This window comes from Aotus nancymaae, unplaced genomic scaffold (genome assembly GCF_030222135.1).
Source record: "Aotus nancymaae isolate 86718 unplaced genomic scaffold, 86718_ANA_hifiasm-v0.15.2.pri h1tg000041l, whole genome shotgun sequence".
In the NCBI taxonomy this organism is placed as follows: Eukaryota; Metazoa; Chordata; class Mammalia; order Primates; family Aotidae; genus Aotus; species Aotus nancymaae.
Genome location: NW_026988455.1, coordinates 7464309 through 7490669, shown reverse-complemented (window position 1 = coordinate 7490669; position 26361 = coordinate 7464309). Strand labels below are relative to the sequence as shown.

The 26361-nt window shown below is 37.3% G+C and overlaps 1 protein-coding gene across 8 annotated transcripts in view; it reads left to right on the top strand.

The window, feature by feature from the left end:
* HERC1 (HECT and RLD domain containing E3 ubiquitin protein ligase family member 1) overlaps positions 1-26361 on the top strand; it is a 211810-nt gene that overhangs the window by 65945 nt on the left and 119504 nt on the right. For all 8 annotated transcript variants that reach the window (XM_064361400.1, XM_064361396.1, XM_064361399.1 and 5 more), the window contains exons 4-14: positions 2717-2911; positions 4019-4330; positions 5448-5544; positions 6123-6266; positions 7677-7804; positions 10959-11103; positions 11211-11382; positions 12744-12878; positions 13483-13648; positions 23498-23623; positions 25822-26043. In XM_064361400.1, coding sequence (XP_064217470.1) covers positions 2717-2911; positions 4019-4330; positions 5448-5544; positions 6123-6266; positions 7677-7804; positions 10959-11103; positions 11211-11382; positions 12744-12878; positions 13483-13648; positions 23498-23623; positions 25822-26043 — 1842 coding nt within the window. The remainder of the gene's footprint in view (positions 1-2716; positions 2912-4018; positions 4331-5447; positions 5545-6122; positions 6267-7676; positions 7805-10958; positions 11104-11210; positions 11383-12743; positions 12879-13482; positions 13649-23497; positions 23624-25821; positions 26044-26361) is intronic.

The window sequence follows — 26361 nt, the reverse complement described above, 5'->3', positions numbered from 1 at the left end:
TCTTCAGTTCATCTTTTCTTTACTTCACATTTTCTTTTCTTGTGTATCTCAAATATGTTACTCCATTCTCTTCTAACATAAACTGTTACTGTCAAAGTCCAAAGGTAATCTGATTTTCTTTCCTATGTAAGTCATGCATATTTTGCTGAGAACCCCTAAGAATTTTTTTTCCTTTAAAGAACAGTAATTTTACTGTAGAATACGTCTTGATACTGATTCTTGGTTGATGTTCTTAGAGATACGATAATTCAATATGTAGTTTGGAATCTTTTTTATTTCAGGAAAATGTCCCTAAATTACAGTTTCTTAAATTTTTTTTTATTCCTTTGATTGGATTCTATTTAGGGATTACTATTATATGTATGTTGGATCTTTGCCTGAATTTAGTATTTGTCAGTTTTTCTTGAATGCTTTGTCTTTTTTAGTTTTTTAATTTCTAAAAATGCGTTTTATCTTTCATCACTCTTAGGTCATTATCTACTTTGGTTTCTTCTAGTTTAGTTTTCAGTTCCAAAATGATTTTTTGTTTTTTGTTTCTAATTCTTGAGTTATGTTACCTCATTTTTGAGGGGTTGTAATTCAGATTTCTGTTTTTCTTTTGTGTGTGTTTGTGGTTTTTTTTTTTTTTTTTTTTTTTTGGGATAGTGTCTCATTCTGTTGCCTAGGTTGGAGTGCAGTAGCATGATCTTGGCTCACTGCAACTTTATAATAACTTTATATGAGATTTGACCTCAATACTTTTCTGTTGCTTATTTCTATGTGAAATTAGCTTTCCTGAACTCTTAGAATGAGGTGGGATTTAAGATGGTTTTTTAAACTCCATAGACTCCCTTCCCTCATATGTGTAATGTTAAAAAAAAGGTTTTACAGTTTGTTCTCCTTCCCAACTTTTATCTTGGTATTCTCTTTCCCTTCCATCTTTCCTTTCTGTTGTCCCTATCCTGTTCAATATTTATTCTGCTCTCAGTAGTTTCTCTCACTGTAGGGGCTTTGTCCTGGAAGGGAATTCTGGCTGGCCAGTATCAAGAGGCATGAGCCACTGCACCTGGCCGTGATAGACCTTTAGATGAACAATTCTTACCCTCTTGGCCCCACTGTCTTCCTTTGTCTCCAACAAAATTCCAGACCTTTTATTAGGACTGGCAACTGTATTCAGATACTGTCCTCATGTTCACTGGAAAATATTTGTCTAACACACATATTATTCTATTGTTTTGGATACTATTTAAAGTATCTGACTAAGATGACCTTATCCTCCCCCATTTGGTGTGCTGGCAAACTAATATGTTGACTTCTTAAGTTTCTTTGATTGTTTTGCTTGATTCAGCAGCACCAAAAAACTAAAAGGCAGAAAACAAATTGACAGTCGCTATAGTCAGAGTTCATGTGTTTATTTTATTGAGTTCATACAAGTCAATTAAAAAATCTATTAAGTTCTAATACATTAGTGAGCAGAAGTTTACTTCACAAAATGTAGTAAACAAATAGATGGAAAAACTTTAGTTTTGCTAGCAGTAAAGAAATGTGAAGTTAAGATAAGGGCATCTTCCTTTTTCCTCATTTATGTTTGCAAAAAAATTTAAAAGCATAATATTCATTATATATGGATTCAGTGAGATTGGTACCGGAATGGCCACCCTGGGTCCTATGCTTTTGCCAGGCAGCCTGGATTTTTAACAAGGTTTATTAATGGCAATAGACTTTACCGTTATATTTTACAGAAATGGTAAATAAGCCATAATTTTTATTTTATGTATTCAGATATATGTGTGAATGTTAATTGCTTTGGGTCCTTGCTGTTTTTAGAACAGCCTCCTTTCATCCATTACTAGTAACATAGTACCATTTTGGAATGCAATTTGGTATAGTATGTTTTAGGAATCATAGGATTCTTGTCTTTTTTTGAATATCAAGTCCCATTTCTGAGTTTCTCTACTAAGGAAGTAATAAAAAGTATAGTAGCAGCTATATCCTTAAAAATGGCCTATATAACAAATAAATAGAAAGACTCTAAATGTCTGTAAAAGGAAAGTGGTGCCAGATATGGTTACATGGTGCCTGTAATCTCAGCTACTTGGGGGCGCTGAGGTGGGAGGATTGCTTGAGCCCAGAAGTTTGACTTTAGCCTGTGAGATAGTGAGACCTCATCTATTTTTTTAAGAAAGTTGGGGATGGGGAAAGTGGTTGAATACATTGTGATTTTTGTTTTAGTGGATGGAATATTATCTATTCAATGATGAAGACTAGGTAGACAAGGATTTGTGTGACTCTTTTGTGCCATTTGTCACTTTTATGTATCCACTGTGGCGTCTGTGTTAAAGAATATATATATGAAAAGTTCTGTAAAGACATATATTTAAAAGGTAAAATTTATTGTATTAATGTGATAAGATTATCCACAGTGATTTTTTTCTATTTTATTTCTTAAGCTTTGTTTTTCTATAATGTTTTTGTATGCAATAATAAAATATTTAGCCAAAAGAGGATTGAGTTTGTGTCTCCCCTTTCCCACTTTTGCCACTTGATTAGTGTCTTTTAGTGGTTTATTCCATATAAGGAAATAGTCTAGTTATCTTTATTTAAGACTGGATGTATGTTCACAGGTCCTTTGAGCAGGAAGGAAAGGCAACAGTAATTTCAGTCACCATATATATATATAAAATGTCCAGACTGAAGCTGTCTTGACTATTTGTTGCATATTTTAAATTTTTAATAGGTTTGCAGAATGGCTTCTGATTATTCGAGAACGTGTGCCAGCCCAGATAGCATTCAGACTGGTGATGCTCCCATTGTCTCCGAAACCTGTGAGGTTTATGTTTGGGGGAGCAATAGCAGCCATCAGTTGGTAGAAGGCACACAGGAGAAAATACTGCAACCCAAACTGGCTCCTAGTTTCTCTGATGCACAGACTGTAAGTTTTCTAAATAGCTTACAAACTGGTAGATAATGTGGTGTATATTCATGCTTATTTGCATTAAATAATATTGAGTATTTTTTAAATGAGTGGAAATTATCGATGATTGTTTCTGATCTGTATACTGCATTAGTTTTTTCATTTTAATAGAAAAATATGTTTTTAGTCCCCAGTATCCCTGACAGCATTTATAACTTTCAAATAACTAAATTGGGATCTCGATTTTTGAGACGTGTTAAGAATAGCAACAGACTTTACCAGTATGTTCACCACAAATGGCAAATAGGAGTAAATAAAGGCGAGGTACGGTGGCTCATGCCTGTAATCCCAGCACTTTGGGAGGCCAAGGCGGCTGGATCATTTGAGGTCATGAGTTTGAAACTAGATTGACCAACATGGTGAAACCCTGTCTCTACTAAAAATATTTACCAGAATTAGCCAGTCATGGTGGCGCATGCCTGTAATCCCAGCTGCTTGGGAGGCTGAGGCAGGATAAGTACTTGAATCTGGTAAGTGGAGGTTATGGTGAGCCGAAGTTTCACCTCTGCCCTGCAGCCTGGGTGACAGAGTGAGATTCTGTCTCAAAAAAAAAAAGTAAATAAAAACTGTAAGTTCTTTTTGCCAGATTAGCATTTTATATTCTTATGATCACTTTTTTTTTACATTTATAATCCAGCTAGAACTTTCTATTTTATTGTTACTTTCATTAAAATGTATTTTTTTTCCAAATAGTTTAGAATACATTTTATATGGTTCTTGCCATAATGTACCTTGAGGAATTTATGGGAAAATTTTGCATATTGCCCTTCTCAATTATAAGAGGATATTAAACATTTTACTTTGTTGTTTCATTCAATCACAACCTGGACAATAACTTGAAAAGATAAAATATACATGAAGATTTGAACTCAGCAACAAAGTTGTAAGCATGAAAAGACCATTCGTATTCTTTTAAATTTCTGTATATTCCTTAATATCTCTGGAGAATCATGCCATATTCTGCTTTAAAAGATGTCCTTTGAGCCTCTTTGATAAAATCAGCCTTAAATATTATACTTTGATACTCAGATAAGTATTTTATGTTTATGATTTTTTTGTTTATAGATTGAAGCTGGACAGTACTGCACTTTCGTCATTTCTACTGATGGCTCTGTTAGAGCTTGTGGTAAAGGCAGCTATGGGAGACTAGGCCTTGGAGACTCCAATAATCAGTCAACTTTAAAAAAGTTAACGTTTGAGCCTCACAGATCCATTAAAAAGGTTTCATCTTCTAAAGGATCTGATGGTCACACTTTAGCTTTTACCACAGAAGGAGAAGTCTTCAGCTGGGGAGATGGTGATTATGGGAAACTGGGACATGGAAATAGTTCAACACAGAAATATCCCAAGCTTATTCAGGGACCTCTACAAGGAAAGGTATGTGCTTTCTTTTTAGTTATAAAAATAATTAGATGCATTGGTGTGGTAATTGACAATATCTTTCTGATTTTGATGTTTTCTTTCTGCCAGTGCCCCTTACCCCCAACCCTTTGGCTTAATCGTTTGTATATCTGTTTTACAGTTTACAGAACACCTTTATATACATTATTGAATTTTAATTCTTATATTCTCATAAGAATAGTTATTATGCCTATTTCACAGATAAGCAAACTGAGAGTCATTCATTCAACAAGCATTTATTTAGCACTTTCCAAGTATCTGCAGTATTTTAGGCATTAGATGTGTAACAGTGAACGAGACAGATAAGTCGCTAATCCTTTAGTCTTCAGGGTAGAGATAATAAGTTAACAAACATATAAAATAGTTTCAGATAATAGTAAAGAAAAAAATGAGCAATAAAGATTAACTTGGGCAGGGTGTGGTATTAGGTTAATGAGGTAGGTCAGTGAGTGCTCTTAGAAGAGGTGGCATCTTAATAGACACCTGAATGGTGAGGCATTTAGACTAGCTAAGTGATTGCCAAGGACCCACACAAATAATTAGAACTATTAGAAACTGAGCCCATATCTTCTCTTTTTATTAGCCAGCTTACCTTCCTTCCCTCCCTCGTTTTTTTTTCTTTTCTTTTCTTTTCTTTTGGAGACAGGGTCTTGCTCTGTCATCAGGCTGGAGTGCAGTGGCGCTATCTCAGCTCACTGCATCCTTGATTTCCTGGGGCTCAGGTGGTCCCCCTAACTCAGTCTCCTGAGTAGCTGGGACTATAGGCATGTACCACCATGCCTGACTAAGTTTCATATTTTTTATAAGAGATGGGATTTTACTATGTTGCCCAGGCTGGACTTGAACTCCTGAACTCACGCAGTCTGCCTGCCTCAGCCTCCCAAAGTGCTGGGATTACAGGCATGTATTTCAGCACTTACTTGACTCCCTAGCCAGTCATCCTTATTCTGAGCACAGCCTCCACAACTGTACATGGAAATTCCTGGATGGGTTGTGAATATCAGTATCTGTGAAGTCTCTGTGTATAGTATCAAATATGGACTATATGTTTTAACATGTGCATGCTCATTATATTTACTCGTATGCAATGCAGGTAGTTGTTTGTGTGTCAGCTGGATACAGACATAGTGCTGCTGTCACAGAGGATGGGGAATTGTACACCTGGGGTGAAGGAGACTTTGGAAGATTAGGTAAGATTTTTTAAAAATGGAAGTTATTCTAGAAAAATAGAAATGATTACAGTTACTGAGAAGCCGTGAGAGTAGATTTACTAGTGAGAATAGACTGTCATTTATTTTGTTTACACTCAGAGGAAGATAATTTTATATAGTTAAGACCTAGATTTTAGTGCTGATATTTAAGATGTAATTAAATCTAGCAAGCATTTACTGAGTGTGCCCTATTATGACCAGGCACTGTAGGGTTTCTGGGATAAGAGCAATACCATCCTGATCCTGAAGTTTATAATCTAGTGGGTAATGAAAACAAGTCAACATGAGCATGAAACAGGACAATATAAGGTAAGTGCTATGAGGGGAGCATGAATAGATCATTTTAATGGTTCACTGAAGTGACTGCATGGCCCAGTTTAGGAGCAGCTTGGAAGATTGTTTGAGAAGATGTTAGAAATGATTCTCTTTTTCATATTGCATTTAAAAAGTATCTCAAGTCTATTTTAAAATTGTAACATTTATTCTACTTGGGAAGTAACGACCTAGAGAAAAAGAGGTAACATTGTTCCTTTGTTGTTGTGTGTGTTTTATCCAAGGTCATGGTGACAGCAATAGTCGTAACATTCCAACATTAGTAAAAGACATTAGCAATGTAGGAGAGGTTTCTTGTGGCAGTTCACATACTATTGCTCTGTCTAAAGATGGGAGAACTGTATGGTCTTTCGGAGGAGGAGACAATGGTATGTATCCTTTGTTTTAGTAGCTTTGGGTTTTTTCTTGAGACTTTTAAAAATTTATTTTTCAGTTATGTATGCCTAGTGTAGAAAGACTCAAATACAGATGAGCAGAAAGAAATTAAAAAAGAACTGAGCTTTTACAAATGTTGCTTTAACCATTGTTAATATTTTGGAAATAGACTAATAAATAAATATACATTTATACAAATATTTACATATATTTCTACTTAGATGTCTTTTTAAAAACCAAATTGGACCTACATGTGTATATTTTATGTAAGTTTATATATGTTTTGATATGTATATGTTTTACTTTAATAGTATTTTTTTTTTTTTTTTTGAGACTGGGTGTTGCTTTGTTAACCCAGGCTAGTGTGCAGTGACGTAAACCTGGCTCGCTGCAGCCTCAACCTCCTGGGTTCAAGCGATCCTCCTACCTCAGCCCCCCAGTAGCTGAAACTGCAGGCACACACCACCACGCTCAACTACTTTTTGTATTTTTTTAGAGACAGGATTTCGCTTTATTGCCTAGACTGGTCTCGAACTCCTGGGCTCAAGTGATCTGCCAGGTTTGGCCTCGCAAAGTGCTAGTATTACAGACGTGAACCTGTGCACCCAGCATGAGTATCTTTTTTATATCAAGAAGCATGACTCTACATCATTCTTTTAAGTGGCTCAAAGTATTCTTTTATTTGATGGTGGCACAATTTATAAAACCAATTTCTTATTGTTGAGTATCTAGATGGTTTCCATTTTTTTCAGTATTAACAACACAATGAATGAGTAAATCTTTGTTCACTTTAATTAGTCACTCTTCCTAGCAATGTGAGTTCTTACTTCCCCATAGTCTTCAACAACAGCATGTATTAAAATTAATATAATTAAATAATTTCAATAGTGAAAATGGTATCATTTAATTTTTACTTTTTTTATTCCTGATGAAGTTGGATTTGTAGATTGTTGGCCATTTGTTTTTCTTTAATGATTTGCCAAGTTTTCAATTTCATGAACTATTGAATCTTTTTAAAACTCTTTTGAAAAATTATATGCATATACATTCTTGTATAGTACTTGTATATTATGTCAGCAAATTTGAAGTTAGTAATAGAGCCATTAAAGGGGGAGAAAGACAGAAAAATAATTTAAAAGTGATTTTAAATGCTCGATTTAAAGGTGATTTTAAATTGCTTGATTTTAATTGCTTGAAATTGAGATATAAAAAGCTATCAGTGGTTGTTAGCTTTCTTACATTAAAAATGCTCACTTGTTAACATCCTCAGCTATCAGAAACAAGCTTTTCATTCTGTCAGGTTAGTCATGGAAAGATTAAAGCTCTTTATCAACTTTAGTACTATTAAAAAGAGTAGAGGTTCTCTGAAGCAAGTAAATTGTTTAATGTGTTTGTTTTTATAGGTAAACTTGGTCATGGTGATACCAACAGAGTGTATAAACCTAAAGTTATTGAAGCTTTACAAGGAATGTTCATTCGCAAAGTTTGTGCTGGGAGCCAATCTTCACTTGCTTTGACATCAACAGGGCAGGTAGGACTAAGAGATGAGTATAAAAGACTTAGAGTATTTCAGAGGATTAGGTGACTAAAAAGTAATTATTGTATTAAATTTTTAAATTCAAATAAATACATTTTTAGGCAACATGCTGAAATGAAGTATTTTCTCCTGATTGAAGTAGAGTATCTGAGAAGGAACCAGGTTTTCTAACCTGGCCTATGTGACCCAGATAAACCTTAGTGGAGGCTCTGTTCTTTGTATTAAAATGATTTTCTAAAATGTTTTAGCGTTTAGCTTTCCTTAAACCTTTTCCAAAACATCATCGATAGTGGGGGAAAGCTGAACTAGATGTTGATGGAACCAGTGATATGAACTAAGAAGGCAAGAGGGTGATCAAAAAAGAGGATAAAGAGAATGCTTAGGTATGGAAAATAATCTGAAAGAGGTGTTTCTGAGAAACAGGGTAAAGTCAGGCTTAGGATAGTCAGAATTTTATGAGCCTTTATAAAAGTTCATAAGCTTTGGACTTTTATAGCTTATAAGCTTTGAACTTTTACGTGCTTATTTTCACTCTTACCCTATTTGTTTGTCGAGGATAGAGAGGAGCCAGGTATGGTTAGAGACTGACAATATTTGTCCCTGTGTATCCATCAGTGATGGCAGTAAAAAAGTGAGCTGACAACTTACTCTGTCATGTATAGGAGGCCACTTTGTGCCAGGCAGTGGTATAGAAGTGTTTTGTGACTAATTTGCAAGACGGATGAGCAGAAAAGCTGAAATTAGCATATAATTTTGTTATTCTTTGAGAAACTAGAATGCCTGGTGTCCTAAAAATCTAACTCAAGTTATTCATTATTCCATTAGTTAGTTGCTGCCTTAAAAATGTCTCTTCTGTATATTTCTCACCTTGGGTTTTATAGTAAGAATCCATGAATTAAAGTTAAAAGATGCTTATATATTTGATGTATACATAAGCAAAACACAGGCAAATTAACAGGCATTCCTTGAACATCATGTCCTTCTTTTTTAATGAGCGGTGATAATTTCTGCTTTGCATACAAATGATCATAAAGATAATGATTAGAATTGAGAGTTTCTGTAGATTATCAAGTACTCTTCAACTATTAGTTGGTGGTGGTAGTAGTAATAATAATAATACTAACAAATCTATTACATTGAATTCCAAGAGAACTTGTAAATTGTTTATAGAATAGTCATATCATGAGAACCTTAAGTTATATTAAATCAAATATATATGTATGGAAAAAAGTAAAGTCAAATATTTTTAAAGGGTAAGAGTATTTCTGTTTACCATTAAACTTGAGCATGAAATGATGTTCAACATTTGCTTTTCCCTCAGTCTCTCTCAGCCCTTTCAGGCCTCTTCTGTACTGACTTCCCACCATACTATATGGTATGGTCCAGTCCCTAAAGGCAAGCCAAGTATTTCTCATCTGGTGCTCAAACAAAGGAACACCGCAAGAGGAAACTCTATGTAGGCCTTACTGAGTGACAGTATTATAGTGATGTATCACTTAACAGGATATGTTCTGAGAAATGTGTTGTTAGGCAATTTTGTTATTGTGAGAACATTGTAGAGAGTACCACACAAACCTAGATGGTGTAGCCTACTACGCTCCTAGACTATATGGTGTAGCCTATTGTTCCTAGGCTTCAAACCTGTACTGCATGTTACTGTGCTGAATACCTTCGGAAATTGTAATAAAAGGGTAAGTATGTATCTAAACATATCTGAACACAGAAGAGGTACAGTAAAAATACTGGCATCAAAGTTCCATTAAATCTTGTGGGACCACTGTTGTATAATGTGGTCTGTTATTGACTGAATGGTGCATGACTGTATTATAATTTATGAGTGATTTAGGAGATTTCCTATGATGATTTTGACTGTACATTATTTCACTGTCCTTATCTTTAGTTCCTAACATCTCGTAAAATATGCCTTATGTGCTGGAATTTGTTGCATTCTATACTTAAATAAGTTACCGGAAAACAAGTACAAATATATGTTCTTATTTTATTTTATTTTGAAGTCAGGGTCTCACTCTGTTGCTCAGGCTGAAGTACAGTGGCACAAACAAGGCTTACTGCAGCCTTGACCTCTTGGGCTCAAGAGATCCTCCCTGCTCAGCCTCCTGACTAGCTGGGACCACAGGCCTGTACCACAATGCTTGGCCAATTTTTAAAATTTTTGTGGAGACCAGGTCTTGCCATGTTTTCCAGGTTGGTCTTGAAGTCCTGGATTCAAGTGATCCTCCTGCCTCTGTTTCCATAAGTGCTGGGATTATAGGTTTGAGCCACTAGACCTGGACAGTGCTTTTTAGTTTTTATTGAAGTGATTTAATCTCTCAGCAGCAGTCTTTCCTAAAATAATTGCAAGACAAAAATAAATTCTCAAATTTGGTGTCATAAAGATAAGAGTCTATATAATCTTACCAAAACCTATTGAAGATAAAGAAAAAAAATCATTCAGATTGCTCATTGTTTTGATTTTGTTGATTTTGGGTTTCCAGATTGGCAGTTATTCACTTATTTGTCTTGCCAAAGACAAAAATTTTTTTTCCCACCTAACCCTTTCCCCAAGCATCTTAAATCAGTCAGTGGTTGTTTTGGTATTGCTTAGTCAAAAATGAAGATGTTCAAGAGGAACTATCTTGCTCCTGGTTCACATGGCCCTCTTTGTAAGTGATAGTTATTGTAACAATGAGGTGAAGTATTTTAATACTAAATAATAAACATTAGTTTTGTGATTTATATAATCTATTTTATATGCTCGTACCTTGTTCTAATCTTAATCTTACCAAAATAGTGAGAAACACATAAAGGAGAAGTTTTAAGAGTATTTTCAAAGCTAGTAAGATGGGGCAAATATAACAAATTGCAAGCCAATTAGTAGTTTAGCAGACTGTCACAGAAGACCTTTCTGTTTTTTCTATGACCAGTTATTTTTGTTTTCAGATTAGCTGTTTGTTTGCCTATACAGCAAATGCTTAAAGGCAGCATGACAAATTGCTATAACAATCTTTAAAATGATCAAAATGATTTTAACATCAGAAAGTTATTTATTATCAAACCACACTCTAGTTTCATAGATTTTATTTATCCCTAAACAAGCCAACAATCTAATCATTTTAGAGTTACGTGTAGTGTATTCCTGTTTTTTCAGGTCTACGCTTGGGGCTGTGGAGCTTGTCTAGGTTGTGGTTCTTCAGAAGCTACTGCTTTGAGACCCAAGCTTATTGAAGAACTGGCTGCCACAAGAATAGTTGATGTTTCAATTGGAGACAGTCATTGTTTGGCTCTTTCTCATGGTAAAGTCATTTGTTTTTAAGGAAATATTATTAACTTTGTCTTCTGTAAATACATTACATTTAAATTTGGCTTTTCTTTTATATAATACTTTATATTTTGTTTTTAGATAATGAAGTTTATGCCTGGGGCAATAACTCAATGGGGCAGTGTGGCCAGGGAAATTCCACAGGTCCTATTACTAAACCAAAGAAAGTGAGTGGCTTAGATGGCATAGCCATTCAGCAAATTTCAGCTGGAACATCACATAGTCTGGCATGGACTGCTCTTCCTAGGGACAGGTAAGAGTGCCTATTTTTAAAAATTCTTGTGTGTTTTAACACAAAAAACATCAATAAAAAATAGAAACACTAATAAAAATGGAAATAATTGTGCTTTGTTTATAAAATACTCTTTTGAAATAGATAGGAATGCTTTTTCTCTATCATAGAAATGACATTAGATTTCTTTTGAGTGTTGATGTTAGACATGTTTCACAAGCAAGAGGTCATACCCAGTATTTAAGACATTGTCTTAAATATTTCGAATCCTCTCTTATCTTTAGATACGGATTTTAAAAAATTAAATGCATATCAAGAGGAAATTAAAATAATTAAAATCAGAACTAGGCGTCATTGATTTAACGTTATTTAACATCAGCACTCTTTCTCTGATTGGTTTTTTTGAAAAACTTTTTTTGAAAAAAAAATTGCCGTACTTTTAAATCAAGGAGGCTACTTTTTGCAGAAACTTAGCTTTTTCCTAAAGTGCTAACTGTATGTGTTTAGTCAATCAGGTAGGTGAGTTTTAGTCAATATTAAGATATTGAATTTTAAGGAATGTCTGAGTTATTTCAGGTATTTTCAAATACACATGGGCTAATTTATAGCTTAGTATTTTATTTGCATTCTATACTTTTGACTCAGAGTTTTAAAATGATCTTCTAATCAATTAAAAATATTTATTAATAGTTATTTCTCTTAACACAAAAGCCAAAATAAATAAGTTGAATATATGTAGTTTGCTATTAGCATTAAATCTCCATCTTCCCACTTCATATGTAGGTAGTTGAGTCCCAGGATCTTAAAAGTATTCACAATAAATTTCAGGATTTTGTCTTTTAATATATTTCAGTATATCACTCTATAGAGTCAGGATATTTTTCTTAATAAGAAATATACATTTTCTAGACTCTTAGAACCAGAGGGACTTTAGTAGATCATGTAACTCAGCCCTCTGCTTTCAGGTGAGTAGACATCCAAACCTTCCAAAACAAGTGGTGGTTGTGTGCTTTCTTCTTAAAGATGGCAAATTCGTGATTTTCCTTAGTCACTAAAATGAAAGGTTTTATCACTTTCATAATAAGTAATGTCTTCTGTGTATGTTGTTCAAATCATTCATCTTTGATGTATATATGTGTATGTGTATTTTTTGAGATGGAGTCTCACTTTGTCACCCAGGCTGGAGTGTAGTGGTGCAGTCTCTGCCCACTGCAACGTCTGCCTCCCAAGTTCAAGCAATTCCCCTGCCTTAGCTTCCTAGGTAGCTGGGATTGTAGGCATACACCACCATGCCTGGCCAATATGTTTTAATTTTCGTTTTTGATCATTTATAAAAACTTCATTTTAAGACTGTTTTATTATTTTCTTACGTGTCCTTCTAGACAAGTTGTTGCATGGCACCGACCTTATTGTGTAGATCTTGAAGAGAGTACCTTCTCACACCTGCGTTCTTTTCTTGAGAGATACTGTGATAAAATAAACAGTGAGATTCCCCCACTCCCTTTCCCTTCATCAAGGTATGTTATATGTGTGTTTGTGCATGTGTATAAATTACTCCTTTTGAATTTTGACTTACTGTTCTTTCTTGTTTTCCCAAATTATATGGAACTTTTTTATAATCTAGGACAGAGCTAACCTTAGATACTTATTGATAATAACCTCTAGGAAAAAGTTACTCATAATTTCACAAATCATGTTTTAAAAAATTACTGTTGTTCATGACTTGGCAAATTTTTTTTTTTTTTTTTTGAGACAGAGTCTTGCTCTGTCACCCAGGCTAGAGTACAGTGGCTGATCTCGGTTCACTGCAACCTCTGCCTCCCAGGTTCAAGCAGTTCTCCTGCCTCTTCCTCCTGAGTAGCTGAGATTACAGGCATCTGCCATCGCGCCTGGCTAATTTTTGTATTTTTAGTTGAGACAGGGTTTTGCCATGTTGGCCAGGCTGATCTCAAACTCTTGACCTTAGATGATCTGCCCATCTCGGCCTTCCAAAGTGCTGGGATTACTCGCATGAGCCACTGCACCTAGCTGACAAAATTTTTAAACTGAAAATGTTACTCAAACTGAGTAGCACATACGCTTTTATGTTCCAAAAATTCATAGCAGTTTATTTGGTTTCAGGGAACACCACAGTTTTCTCAAGCTGTGCCTAAAGCTACTTTCAAATCACCTTGCTCTTGCACTTGCGGGAGGGGTAGCTACCAGCATTCTCGGGAGGCAGGCGGGCCCACTTCGAAATTTGCTCTTCAGACTGATGGACTCAACTGTCCCAGATGAAATCCAAGAGGTAAGAGAATAGAGAGAGCCACATCTTTCACTGAGATTTTAGCCATACAATATATTCAACTGTACATTGGACAGTTTCAATTGGATGTTGTTTCCCTTACTCCTATTTTCTTGGTGGGAGCAGATATTTTTGGTTAACTCATCCTTTGAGACAAAGGTCAGATGCTATCTCTGAGAAACTTTTTATTTCTGCCCTCCCACCCAGATATGGTTTTTCTTATATATGTTCTCATTACATCAGACTGTATTATAGTTGCATATTTACAAACATGTCACTCTTTTTTCACCAGAAGATGAGTTCCTGAGGGCAAGGACCTAGTGCATGGCTTGGTCAATAGTAGTAACTGAATAAGTGAACTGGGTCATCTACTAGAACTGTAACCAGAGCTAAGGAGAGGAAGGTCGGCTTAAGGAGGAAGAAGTGGCCTAGAATAGCATAATGATTCTAAATAAGGAAAGTATGGGTTGAAAAAGCATATTTAGTATTATAATACAATATTAAATTTGGGGAAAATGTAAAAATGTCTATATATTTGTAATACAAAATACAGAAAATAAAAATAAATATTTTGGCAGGTAATAATAGAAAGTATAGTAATTTTTAAACCAGTGCGCTCCTAAATTATCAATGGATCAAAGAAGGAAATTACAAGAGAAATTTAAAATACTTAAGATTAATGAAAACAAAAACATAACATACCAAAACTCATGAAATGCAACTATAGCTGTGCTTGGAGGGAAATTTTTAGCTTATAAACATCTATATTAAAAAGAAGAAATATGTTGGATCAGTAATTTAACCTTCCACCTTAAGAAATTAGAAAAAGAGGAGCCAACTCAACCCAAAGCAAGTAGAAAAATGGAACTAATGTAGATTAGAGTGAAATTTTAAAAATAAAGAATAGAAAAACAGTTGAGATCAAGGAAACTAAATGTTGGTTCTTTGAAAAGACAAAACCCAACAAATCTCTGGCTGGACTGACCAAGAAAAAGAGAGAGAAGACTTAAATTACTCAAATCAGGAATGAAAGATGAGATATTACTACTGACCCTACAGAAATTAAAAGATAAATTGAGAGGCAAAGCAAGATAGTGGAATAGAATGCTCCACTGATCATTCCCCCTGCCAAGGACACCAATTTAACAACTATCTACACAGAAAAAAGCATCTTCATAAGAACCAAAAAGCAGGTGAGCACTTACAGTACCTGGTTTTAGCTTCATATGACTGAAAGAGGCACTGAAGAGATAGAAAAAACAGTCCTGAATTGGCAATGCCACTCCTCCCCCTGCGGCAGTGGCAGTGTGTGCAGAGTGTCTCTGGGTGCTGTGGGAGGAAGAACACAGCAATTGTGAGGCATTGAACTCAATGCTATTTTGTTAGAGCAGAAAGGAAAACTGGACCAAACTCAGCTGACACCTGTCCACAGAGGGAACATTTAAACCAAACCTAGCCAGAGGGGAATTGCTGATCCCAACGGTCCAATTTTGATTTCCTTCAAGCCTTGCCACTGAGGCCTATAGTGCTCTGTGCCTCCAAGTAAACTTGAAAGGCAGTCTAGGCCCAAAGGACTATAACTCTTAGGCGAGTACTAGTGCTGAACTGATCCCAGAGACAGTGGACAGAGGGATACATGACATACTGAGACTCCAGCTGCAGCAACCAAAGGAGTGCTGTCCCTCCCCCCGCACCCTCCATGCCAGGCTACACAGCTCGTAGCTCCAAAAGAGACCCTTTTCTTCCACTTGAGAGGAGAGGGAAGAGTGGGCAGGACTTTGCCTTGCCTCTTTTTTTTTTTTTTGAGACGGAGTTTCGCTCTTGTTACCCAGGCTGGAGTGCAATGGCGCGATCTCGGCTCACCACAACCTCCGCCTCCTGGGTTCAAGCAATTCTCCTGCCTCAGCCTCCCGAGTAGCTGGGACTACAGGCCTGCACCACCATGCCCAGCTAATTTTTGTATTTTTTAGTAGAGACGGGGTTTCACCTTGTTGACCAGGATGGTCTCAATCTCTTGACCTCGTGATCCACCTGCCTCGGCCTCCCAAAGTGCTGGGATTATAGGCATGAGCCACCGCACCCGGCTGCCTTGCTTCTTAAATACCACCTTGGCCAAAGCAGGATAGCGGACCAGTCAGAGTCACAAAGCTACCTGTTCTAGGCGCCAGTTCTCAGATGACATTTCTAGACATACCCTGGGCCAGAAGGGAACCCACTGCCTTTAAGAAAATGATTCAGTACTGGCAGCATTCATCACCTGCTAACTGAAGTGCCTGTGGGCCCTGAATAAACAGCATTGATACCCAGGCATTAGGTCAAGGGCTTTGGGTGAGCCTCTAAGACTTGCTGGCTTCAGGTATCAGCACAGCCACGGAGGGACAGAGCACCAAATACACTCTTGGAATCCCTGATTTCAGGACTTGATTCTTAATGGCATTTCTAGACCTGCCTTGGGCTATAGGAGAAACCACTCCCCTGAAGGGTGAGTCCCAGGCCAGGCAGTATTCACCGTAAGCTAACTTAAGAATCCCTGGGTCTGAGTGCGGTGGCTCACGTCTGTAATGCCAGCACTTTGGGAGGCCGAGGTGGGTGGATCACGAGGTTAAGAGATCGAGACCATCCTGGCCAACGTGGTGAAATCCCATCTCTACTAAAATACAAAAAAAATGAGCCAGGCTTAGTGGTGTGCGCTTGCTACTGGGGAAGCTGAGGTGGAAGAATCACTTGAACTGGGAGGCAGAGATTGCAGTGACCTGAGATTACACCATTGCACTCTAGCCTGGCTCCATCTCAAAAACAAAACAACAACAACAAAAAGAATCCCTGGGCCTTAAGTGCTTGTTAAGGCAATACCAGACAACCTTGGTGCTTGTCTGGCAATAATCCTTGTGGCCTGAGGTGGTGGTAGCTATGGGGTGAGGCTCCTCTAGCTTTGGAAAGGGGAGGCATGAGTGAAAAAGACTGTATCTTGTGGTTTGAGTGCCAGCTCATCCATAGTACAGTAGAACACTGGGTAGACCTCTAAGATTTTTGACTTTAGTCCGTGATTCCCAGATGGCATCTCTAAAGAGCTGGGGGAACCTCACTGCCCTGAAGGGAAGAACACAGGTCTGGCTGGCTTTGCCACTGGCTGATTGTAGAACCACAGGGCCTTGAGAGAACACAGGCAATAGTCAGGGAGTGGTTACAGCAGGCCTTGAGTGAGACCCAGTGCTGTTCTGGCTTCAGGTCTGACCCAGTGCAGTCATAGTGATTGTGGCCACAGGGGTGCTTGTATCACTCTACCCCTAGCTTTAGGTGGCTGAGAACAGAGAGAAAGAGAGAGACTCTGTTTGGGAGAAAGTAAGGGAAGAGAATAAGAGACTGCCTGATAATCCAGAGAATTCTCCCAGATTTTGTCCAAGACCATCAAGGTAGTACCTCTGTGCAGCTGCAAGAACCACACACTACTAAAGCAGATACAGCTTAGATCACAACACCCAAGTTCTTTCAAATATCTGGAAAGCCCAAGAAGGATGGGTACAGATAAGCCCAGACAGTGAAGACTACAGTAAATACCTAACTCTTCAGTGCCCAGACACTGGAGAATATCTGCTAGCATCCACACCATCCATGACCTAACCAAATGGACTAAATAAGGCACCAGTAACCAATCCTGGAGAAACAGAATTGTGAACTTTCAGGCAGAGAATTCAAAATATCTGTGTTGAGGAAACTTAAAGAAATTCAAGATAGCACAGAGAAAGGAGTTCAGAGTCTTATCAGATTAATTTAACAGATTAAAATAGTTTGAAAGAATCAAGCAGAAATTCTGGAGCTGATGAATACAATTGTCATATTGAAGAATGCCTCAGAGTCCTTTAATAGCAGAATTGATGGCAGAAGAAAGAATTAGCGAGCTTGAAGACAGGCTATTTGAAAATACATAGTCGGCCAGGCGCGGTGGCTCAAGCCTGTAATCCCAGCACTTTGGGAGGCCGAGGCGGGTGGATCACGAGGTCAAGAGATTGAGACCATCCTGGTCAACATGGTGAAACCCCGTCTCTACTAAAAATACAAAAAATTAGCTGGGCATAGTGGCACGTGTCTGTGATCCCAGCTACTCAGGAGGCTGAGGCAGGAGAATTGCCTGAACCCAGGAGGCGAAGGTTGCGGTGAGCCGAGATTGCGCCATTGCACTCCAGCCTGGGTAACAAGAGCGAAACTCTGTCTCAAAAAAAAAAAAAAAAAAGAAAAGAAAAGAAAATACATCGTCAGAGGAGACAAAAGAAAAAGAATAAAAAAGGATGAAGCACACCTGCAGGATCTAGAAAATAGTCTCAAAAGGGCAAGTCTTAGAGTTATTGGCCTTAAAGAAAAATCTCATGAAGGAAAGCCCAGGACCGAATGGCTTCACTGGTGAATTCCACAAAATATTTAAGGAAGGATTAACACTAGTTCTTCACAAACTCTTCCAGAATATAGAAGTGAAGCTAACACTTGCCATCTATATTCTGTGAGGCCAGTATTACCCTAATAGTGGACCGAGGCATTGCAGGAAAAGAGAAACTATAGACCTGCTATTAAAGGGCTCTGATGCATTCTTCAATATCCATTATGAAGATAGATGTAAAAATTCTCAACAAACTACTAACTAACCAAATCCAGCAACTTACCTAAAAGATTGTACACCATGACCAAATAGGATGTATCCCATTTTCAAAGTATGACTATCAGTCAATATAATATGCCATATTAATAGAAAAATCAACAAAAACCATGTGATTATCTGGATGCGGAAAAAGCATCTGACAAAATTCAACATCCTTTCATGATAAAAACATTCAACAAACTAGGAATACAAGGGAACTCTCTTAACCTGATAAAGGGCATCTATGAAAAATTTATAGTTAATATCATACTCAATAGAGAAAAATTGAAAACCTTCCCCCTAAGATCAGAAATAAAATAAGGACTTCTAATTCTGCCATTTCTTTTCTAGCCTGGGCAGTTATGTAAGATAATGAAATAAAAGTCATGTAGATTGAAAAGGAAGATGTAAAACTATTTCTGTTTGCTGATGACATGATTTTGTGTGTAGAAAATTCTAAGGAACACATGCACACACACTCATACACAACTACTAGGGCTCATAAACGAATTCAGCAGACTTTCAGGGTAAAAGATAAATGTATAAAAATTGTTTCTATACCCCAGCAATGCACAATTAAAAAAAAAATAAAACAAGTTTACCAATAAAAACATCAAAAAGAATAAAATACTTAGGAATACATTTAACAAAAGTGTAAGACTTGTACACTGAAACCATAAAACATCATTGAAAGAAATTAAAGAAGGCCAAAATAAATGGAAACATACCTCATGTTTATGGATTGCAAGACTTAATATTGTGAAGATGTCAGTAATTTGTAAATTGGTACAGATTCAGTGTAGTCACTGTCAAAATTCTTGCTGGCTTTGTTTGGCAGAAATTAATAAGCTGATCTTAAAATCTTGGAAATTCAAGGATCCAGAGTAGCCAAAACAGTCTTAAAAAAGAATGAAGTTAGAAGACTCACACTTTCCAACTTGAACACATACTAGTTTATAGTTACAGTAATAAAAATAGAGTGGCTTTGTCAGAAGGACAGATACATAGATCAATGGAATAGACTTAAGAGTCCAGAAATAAACCCATACATTTGTTGCTTATTGATTTTCTACAAGAGTGCCAAAACAATTTCATGAGAGAATAGTGTCTTCAACAAATGGTTTTCGGGCAACCATATACCCACATACAAATGAGCGATGTTGGTCCCTTGCATCACATACAAGAAAATTAACTCAAAATATATTAAAGACCTAAGTATAAGAGCTACAACTGTAAAACTCACAGAAGAAAACATAGGTGTAAATCTTTATCACCTTGGATCAGGCAACAGTTTCTTAGCTGTGACATCAAAAGCACAAACAACCAAAGGAAAAATAAAGTGGACGTCATCAAAATTAAAAACATTTGTGCTTCAAAAGATACTATCAAGAAAATGAAAAGACAGCTCACAAAATGGGAGAGATATTTGTAAATGATATATCTGATGAGGTTCTAGTTTCTAGAATATATAAAGAATTCTTATAAGTCAACAATAAAAAAGACACCCCAGTTTTAAAAATGAACAAAGAAATTGAGTAGACATATCTCTAGAGAAAAGATACAAATAGCCAATAAACACATGAAAAAGTGTTCAACATCATTAATTATTAGGGAGATACAAATCAAAACCACATTGAGATACCGCTTCACACCCAGTAAGGCAGACTAATAATAGCAAGTGTTGGAGGAGGTGGAGAAATTGGAACCTTCATGCATTGCATGAGAATGTAAAATGGTGCAGCTGTGTTGGAAAACAGGCAGTTCTTTAAATAGTTAAAGTTACTGTATGATCCAGCAGTTCCACTACTAGGTCTGTACTCAAGAGCATTGAAAACATATGTCCACACAAAAACTTGCACATGAATGTTCATAGCAGCATTATTTATAATAGTGAAAAGGTGAAAACAACACAAATGTCTCTCAACTGATGAAGGAATGAACAAAATTTGGTATATCCATACAATGTGATATTATTCAGGCATAAAAAGGAATGAAGTATTGATACATACTACAACCTAACTGAACCATCTGAACATTATGCTAAGTGGCTGGGCACAGTGGCCTTCATATGTTACTACATGAGGTTAATGACGTCCATGTATCTTATTACCGACAATGTCAGCCTCAGTCACATGGTTCAGGTGGTTTCTGCTGGGTTTCTACATCCATCAGTAGCTTCTGAGAGAGAAGACTGATAGAAAATACATTAAATGAAAATATGCTCACACTTAAATAGTTTGACAGTTGAGTATCTTAATGAATGGTTTAGGCATAAATTTCTAAATTAGAAATAATTTCCAGAAGATTTCTGAAGTCATTGCTTCATTGTCTTCTAGTTTTCAGTGGTGTTACTTAGAAAATTATTGTGCTTTTGATCCTTTGTATGGAAATCTGTTTTTCGCTCTAGATGCTGTAGAGGAAGTTCTACTTGTCCTTTGTGTTCTTATTTATTTTTTTTTTTTTGAGATGGAGTCTTGCTCTGTTGCCCAGGAAGGAGTGCAGTGGGGCCATCTCAGCTCACTGCAACCTCTGCCTTCTGGGTTCAAGCAGGTGTCTGCCTCGGCCTCCCAAGTAACTGGGATTACAGGTGCCCACCACCATGCCCGGCTAATTTTTTTGTATATTTAGTAGAGACAGAGTTTTACCATCTTGGCCAGGCTGGTCTTGAACTCCTGACCTTGTGATCCACCTGCCTCGGCCTCCCAAAGTACTGGGATTACAGGCGTGAGCTACCACTCCCGGCCTATGTTCTTACGTTTCAAAATGATATGAAGTGATGAGGGGAAGGACACAGCCTTCAATATTAAGAAATTATCTTGGCCAAGCATGGTGGCTCATACCTGTAATCCCACAATTTTGGAGGCCAAGGCCAATGGATCACTTGAGGCCAGGAGTTGAAAAGCAGCCTGGCCAACTTGCAAAACCCCTTCTCTACTAAAAAATACAAAAAGAAAATTATCTGGAAATGTTTTGTTGATTTTTCTCTTTATTGTTTTCTGTGCTCTTTCCCTCTCTCTCGAATTCCTTATTATTGGCATACTTGACCTCCCGAACCAGTCCTGTTAATTTTCTTGTGTTTTCCATCTTATCCCCCTCTACTTTATAAGAAATTTAATTCTATATTCTAGCCATTCTGTTGAGATTTTCTATTTATCATCTTTTTAATTTATAAGGGCTCTTTTCTTCATTCTCAAAGTGTTCCTTTTTTAGTAGCCTCCTGTTCTGACTTACCCTTTTTGAAGATACTAATTTTTGTTCTTGTGTGTTTCTCACTATGTACTTTTTAAAAAATTAGACCATTTCCGTTAGTTTTAGTCTCTGTCATATTAAAGGCTTTCCTCAAATTTCTAATAACCTTTGGCTGCCCAATCATTGTTAAGAGTGTGATGTTATGGCCAGGCGTGGTGGCTCACGCCTGTAATCCCACTACTTTGGGAGGCTGAGGTAGGCATATCATTTGAGGTCAGGAGTTCGAGACCAGCCTGGCTAATGTGTTGAAACCCTGTCTCTACTAAAAATACAAAAATTAGCCATGCCTGGTGGTGGGCACCTGTAATCCCAGCTATTTGGGAGGCTGAGGCAGGAGAATCACTTTAACCCCCGAGGCAGTGGTTGCCATGAGCTGAGATCGTGCCATTGTACTCCAGCCTGGGCAACACAAGCAAGACTGTCTCCAAAAAAAAAAAAAAAGAGTATGATGCTAAAAGACTGATTGATGCTAAAAGTCCTCTACACAGCGATGAGGTTTATCAAATTTATTGTAGATTGATGTTTCTGGGCTATTTTTTGGGAGAAGGTAACCTTCTATGTCTGTCACTTAAAGTCTTTTCTACTGGACTAGTCAAATTCTTCAAAGGAAGGCTCTTCTAAGCTACTGCCAGAAGGTATAAACCTGAATGATGATCTTCTGGTGGGGAAAAAGAGCTTGGGAGTCTTAATATTCAGAACAAACACTTTGTCTTAAAATCTCCCAATTTTACTTTGATATTCCTACCTTCAACTTTGCTGGTTATCTTAACCAGTTTTCAATCAGTCCTCCTGTTTTGAGCTCCTCCTTTGTTCCCTCTTGCAGGAGTACATCAGCCCCTAGGAATTCTGCAGTATAAATCAAAGTGTGTTTTGTTTTTTCTCATTATTGACTTAGGGTGTAGCCATTTCAGGTCTTTTAAATTGGTTACCCTTTATCTGTTCCTTTCTATTTCCAAAATTTTGATGATGTTTTTTCCTTTATCAGTTTTGGAAGGGGGGTCTTTTTGAATTATCCCACCTGCCACCCCTGGCCATTGTTTTAGATGGGCTTTTGGAATTAGAATACGTGGATTCAGTCCTTAATCCTTAGTCACCTTTGTTGAATTTACACAGCTAAAAGTTGGTTTTACCTTTTATTTTAGCTTGATTTTAGTTTGAGTAAAGTAATCTGAGAAAGTCATTAAAGATTTGTCCTGTTCTTAACTTTGTTGGAGGACACATGCTTTTTGTTGGAAGGGTTATTCTTGTACACTTGAATTTTTTAATCATTATAGTGATTCAAAGAATTATTAATAGGGCATTGATTTATAGAAAAATTGAGTATTAGAACTGACAAGCACTATGTAGTTTATCTAGTCCAACACTGTTTTACTGATTAAGAAGCCATGACCCAGAGAAGTTATGAGGCCTAAGATAATGCAGCTACTATTCCTTATGCTGGTCCTACTACCTGGACCTTTGTCTAACCATGTTCTATTAATTCTGCAATTCTTAAATGCCTAATCCTTAGGGAGATCTTCCATCAGTCCATAGGCCGTGTTAATTGCCATGTTTGTGTTCTCATGCAAGTTTCTGCATCCTTTTACTTTCCCTATGTGACTCCTTTCACATTTATACTTTCTTGCTCAGGGTCTTTCTTTTCCATTAAATGTAGCTCATGAAAGCAGAGATTTTGTCTGTCTTATTCTTTTCTGTACCCAAATCACTTTGCATAGAGCTTTACCAGTCTGAATGCTATAGAAACAACACTAAATATTTGTTGGATGATGATTAGGTATTTCGTGGCAAATCCAAAATATGTATTCATAGTCTTCTGAAAGACATCTGAAGGAAGACTTGCATGCTTTCTTTTTTATCATGCCAACTTTTTTAGACTTACATGATCCTAATAGTCAGTGAGTTCACTTTAAATGTGGTTTTATTAAAAACATAAGAACCAGGCCAATCAGTACACTTTTCTCTTTTGATATTAGGTGGTAATTGAAACACTATCAGTGGGAGCAACCATGCTCTTACCTCCATTACGAGAACGGATGGAATTACTTCATTCTCTTTTACCCCAAGGACCTGATAGATGGGAAAGCTTATCTAAAGGACAGGTAGGCCTTTGCGTGCTGTGTAAGTAAAGCAGTAGTATCATAAAAATTTAGACTGAGAAGGCAATAAAACTAATCAGTTGCCTTGTGTTCACGGAGCATAAGTACTTGATGGGTCTAAGAAATCCTGGTTATTTAATATTTTATGCTGGAAGAGTTTCCAGATGTCTAACAACATTAGGTGAAGCTAGTGATAATTCATTAAGTTATTTGGGGCTAATTATTAAAATAAGGACTGATTTTTCCAGTGTTTCTTATGGTAGTAAGCCAGACACTCTGGCTTATTTGTAGTATGCTGAGTTGAAATCAAGTGCATGTGCTTCTCTTGGCTCCATGCTGAGATGTTTGTCTGAAATTGTTTGTATAAAGAGTAAGAGATGGCCGGGCGCGGTGGCTCAAGCCTGTAATCCCAGCACTTTGGGAGGCCGAGGCGGGTGGATCACGAGGTCAAGAGATCGAGACCATCCTGGTCAACATGGTGAAACCCCGTCTCTACTAATACAAAAAATTAGCTGGGCACGGTGGCGCGTGCCTGTAATCCCAGCTACTCAGGAGGCTGAGGCAGGAGAACTGCCTGAATCCAGGAGGCGGAGATTGCGGTGAGCCGAGATCGCGCCATTGCGCTCCAGCCTGGGTATCAAGAGCGAAACTCCGTCTCAAAAAAAAAAAAAAAAAAAAAAAGAGTAAGAGATGACTGTTAGGAAAAAGTATTTGATGATATAAGTATGCTTATTCTTTCCATTGTTATCTTATGTACCTTAAAATAAGTATATTTTGTCCAACCAAGTAGAAGTTAACAGTTTCAGAGATACAGATTTGAGGGAAAAATTTGGTAGTTATTTGCAGTATAATATCTACTGATACTTTTCTTTCTTTTTAAATCTTTTTTAGAGACAAAAGTCTTGCTCTGTCATTCATGCTGGAGTAGGGTGGTGCAATCATAGCTCACTCTATCCTTGAACTCCTAAGCTCAAGGGATCCTACTGCCTTGGCCTCTGGAGTAGCTCAAACTGTAGGCACATGTCACCACACTTGTCTCTTTTTTTTTATTATTTTTGTAGTGATGGGTCTTGCTGTGTTTCCCAGGCTGGTCTTGAACTCCTGGCCTCAAGTGATCCTCCTGCTTTGGCCTCCCAAAGTGCTTGGATTATAGGCATGAGACCACTGTGCCTGGCCCACAAGTGATTTTTTTTTTTTTTTGAGTCAGGGTTTCACTCTGTCACCCAGGCTGAAGTGCAGTGACATGATCACGACTCACTGTAGCCTCAACCTCCTGGGCTCAAGCTATTCTCCCACCTCAGCCTTCTGAGTAGCTGAAACTACAGGTGTGCACCACCATGCTTAGCTAATTTTCATATGTTTTGTAGATGGGGTTTCGCTGTGTTGCCCAGGCTGGTCATGAATTCCTGGTCTTAAGCGATCCACCTGCCTTGGCCTCCCAAAGTGCTGTGGTTACAGGCATGAGACCCTGCGCCCAGCCTGCGGATGATTTTTAATGAGTGTTTTGTATTAGTTTAGATTTCAAGTGGTTTTTTTTTTGTTTGTTTGTTTTGTTTTGAGACAGAGTCTCACTCTGTTGCCCAGGCTGGAGTGCAATGGTGCGATCTCAGCTCACTGCAACCTCCACCTCCCAGGTTCAAGCAGTTCTCCTGCCTCAGCCTCCCAAGTAGCTGGGACTACCAGTGCCTGCCAGCACAGTAATTTCTGTATTTTTAGTAGAGATGGGGTTTCACCATATTGGCCAGGCTGGTCTTGAACTCCTGACCTTGTGATCTGCCGTCCTTGGCCTCCCAAAGTGCTGGGATTACAGGTGTGAGCCACCGCACTGGGCCTCAAGTTATTTATTTTAAACATTAGAATAAGTAGTTGTCATTGGTAATGTCACACTGTAATGTGTAATATAATTTGTCTATTGGCGTTTCTTACTTCTCTCTACTTACAGTACTAAAATCATTATGCATAGTATGCCATGCTAGCTTAGAGGTTTAATGAAGGCTAAAATAAAAACCTGTAAGTTGCATTTTCCTAAATGGGATTAATTGGGTAGTTTTTGTAATTACGTACTTCCTGAAGATGATTGTTTATTAAGCTTAATAAGTGGATTAGTTAGCATCATTAGTACAGTTTTTTTCTGGTATCCTTTTGTTTTCTCTTCTAGTGTGTATTATGCTAGTTACTTGTTCTAATTTATTGTTGTTTAGAGAATGCAGCTGGATATCATACTGACAAGTTTGCAGGATCATACCCACGTAGCCTCCCTACTTGGCTATAGTTCACCTTCTGATGCTGCTGACCTCTCTTCTGTGTGTACTGGCTATGGAAATCTGTCAGATCAACCTTATGGCACTCAGAGCTGCCATCCAGACACCCACCTGGCTGAAATTTTGATGAAGACCCTCTTAAGAAATTTAGGATTTTATACGGTAAGTTGTGTTTTCATTGTAGTTAAAAAAGAAGAAAGGGGTAGGGAATCTCTTTAGTCAAGGTATTTCGACATTCAAACACCTACGATAGAAATAAAACTCCAGACCCCTCTTCCCCAAGCGGAAAAACACGTCAGGTTTTCTGAAATATTGTGGGGCCCAAATAACATGTATTTGAGAATTTCAAAAGGATTTATTTTAGAATTTTATCGGATTTTTCTGATATTGTAGAATAATAAACAGTAAAATAGGCAAGAACGTTTTTGAGAGAATAATAATGAACAAGTGATTAATGTTGCCAGACATAATCTTATAATG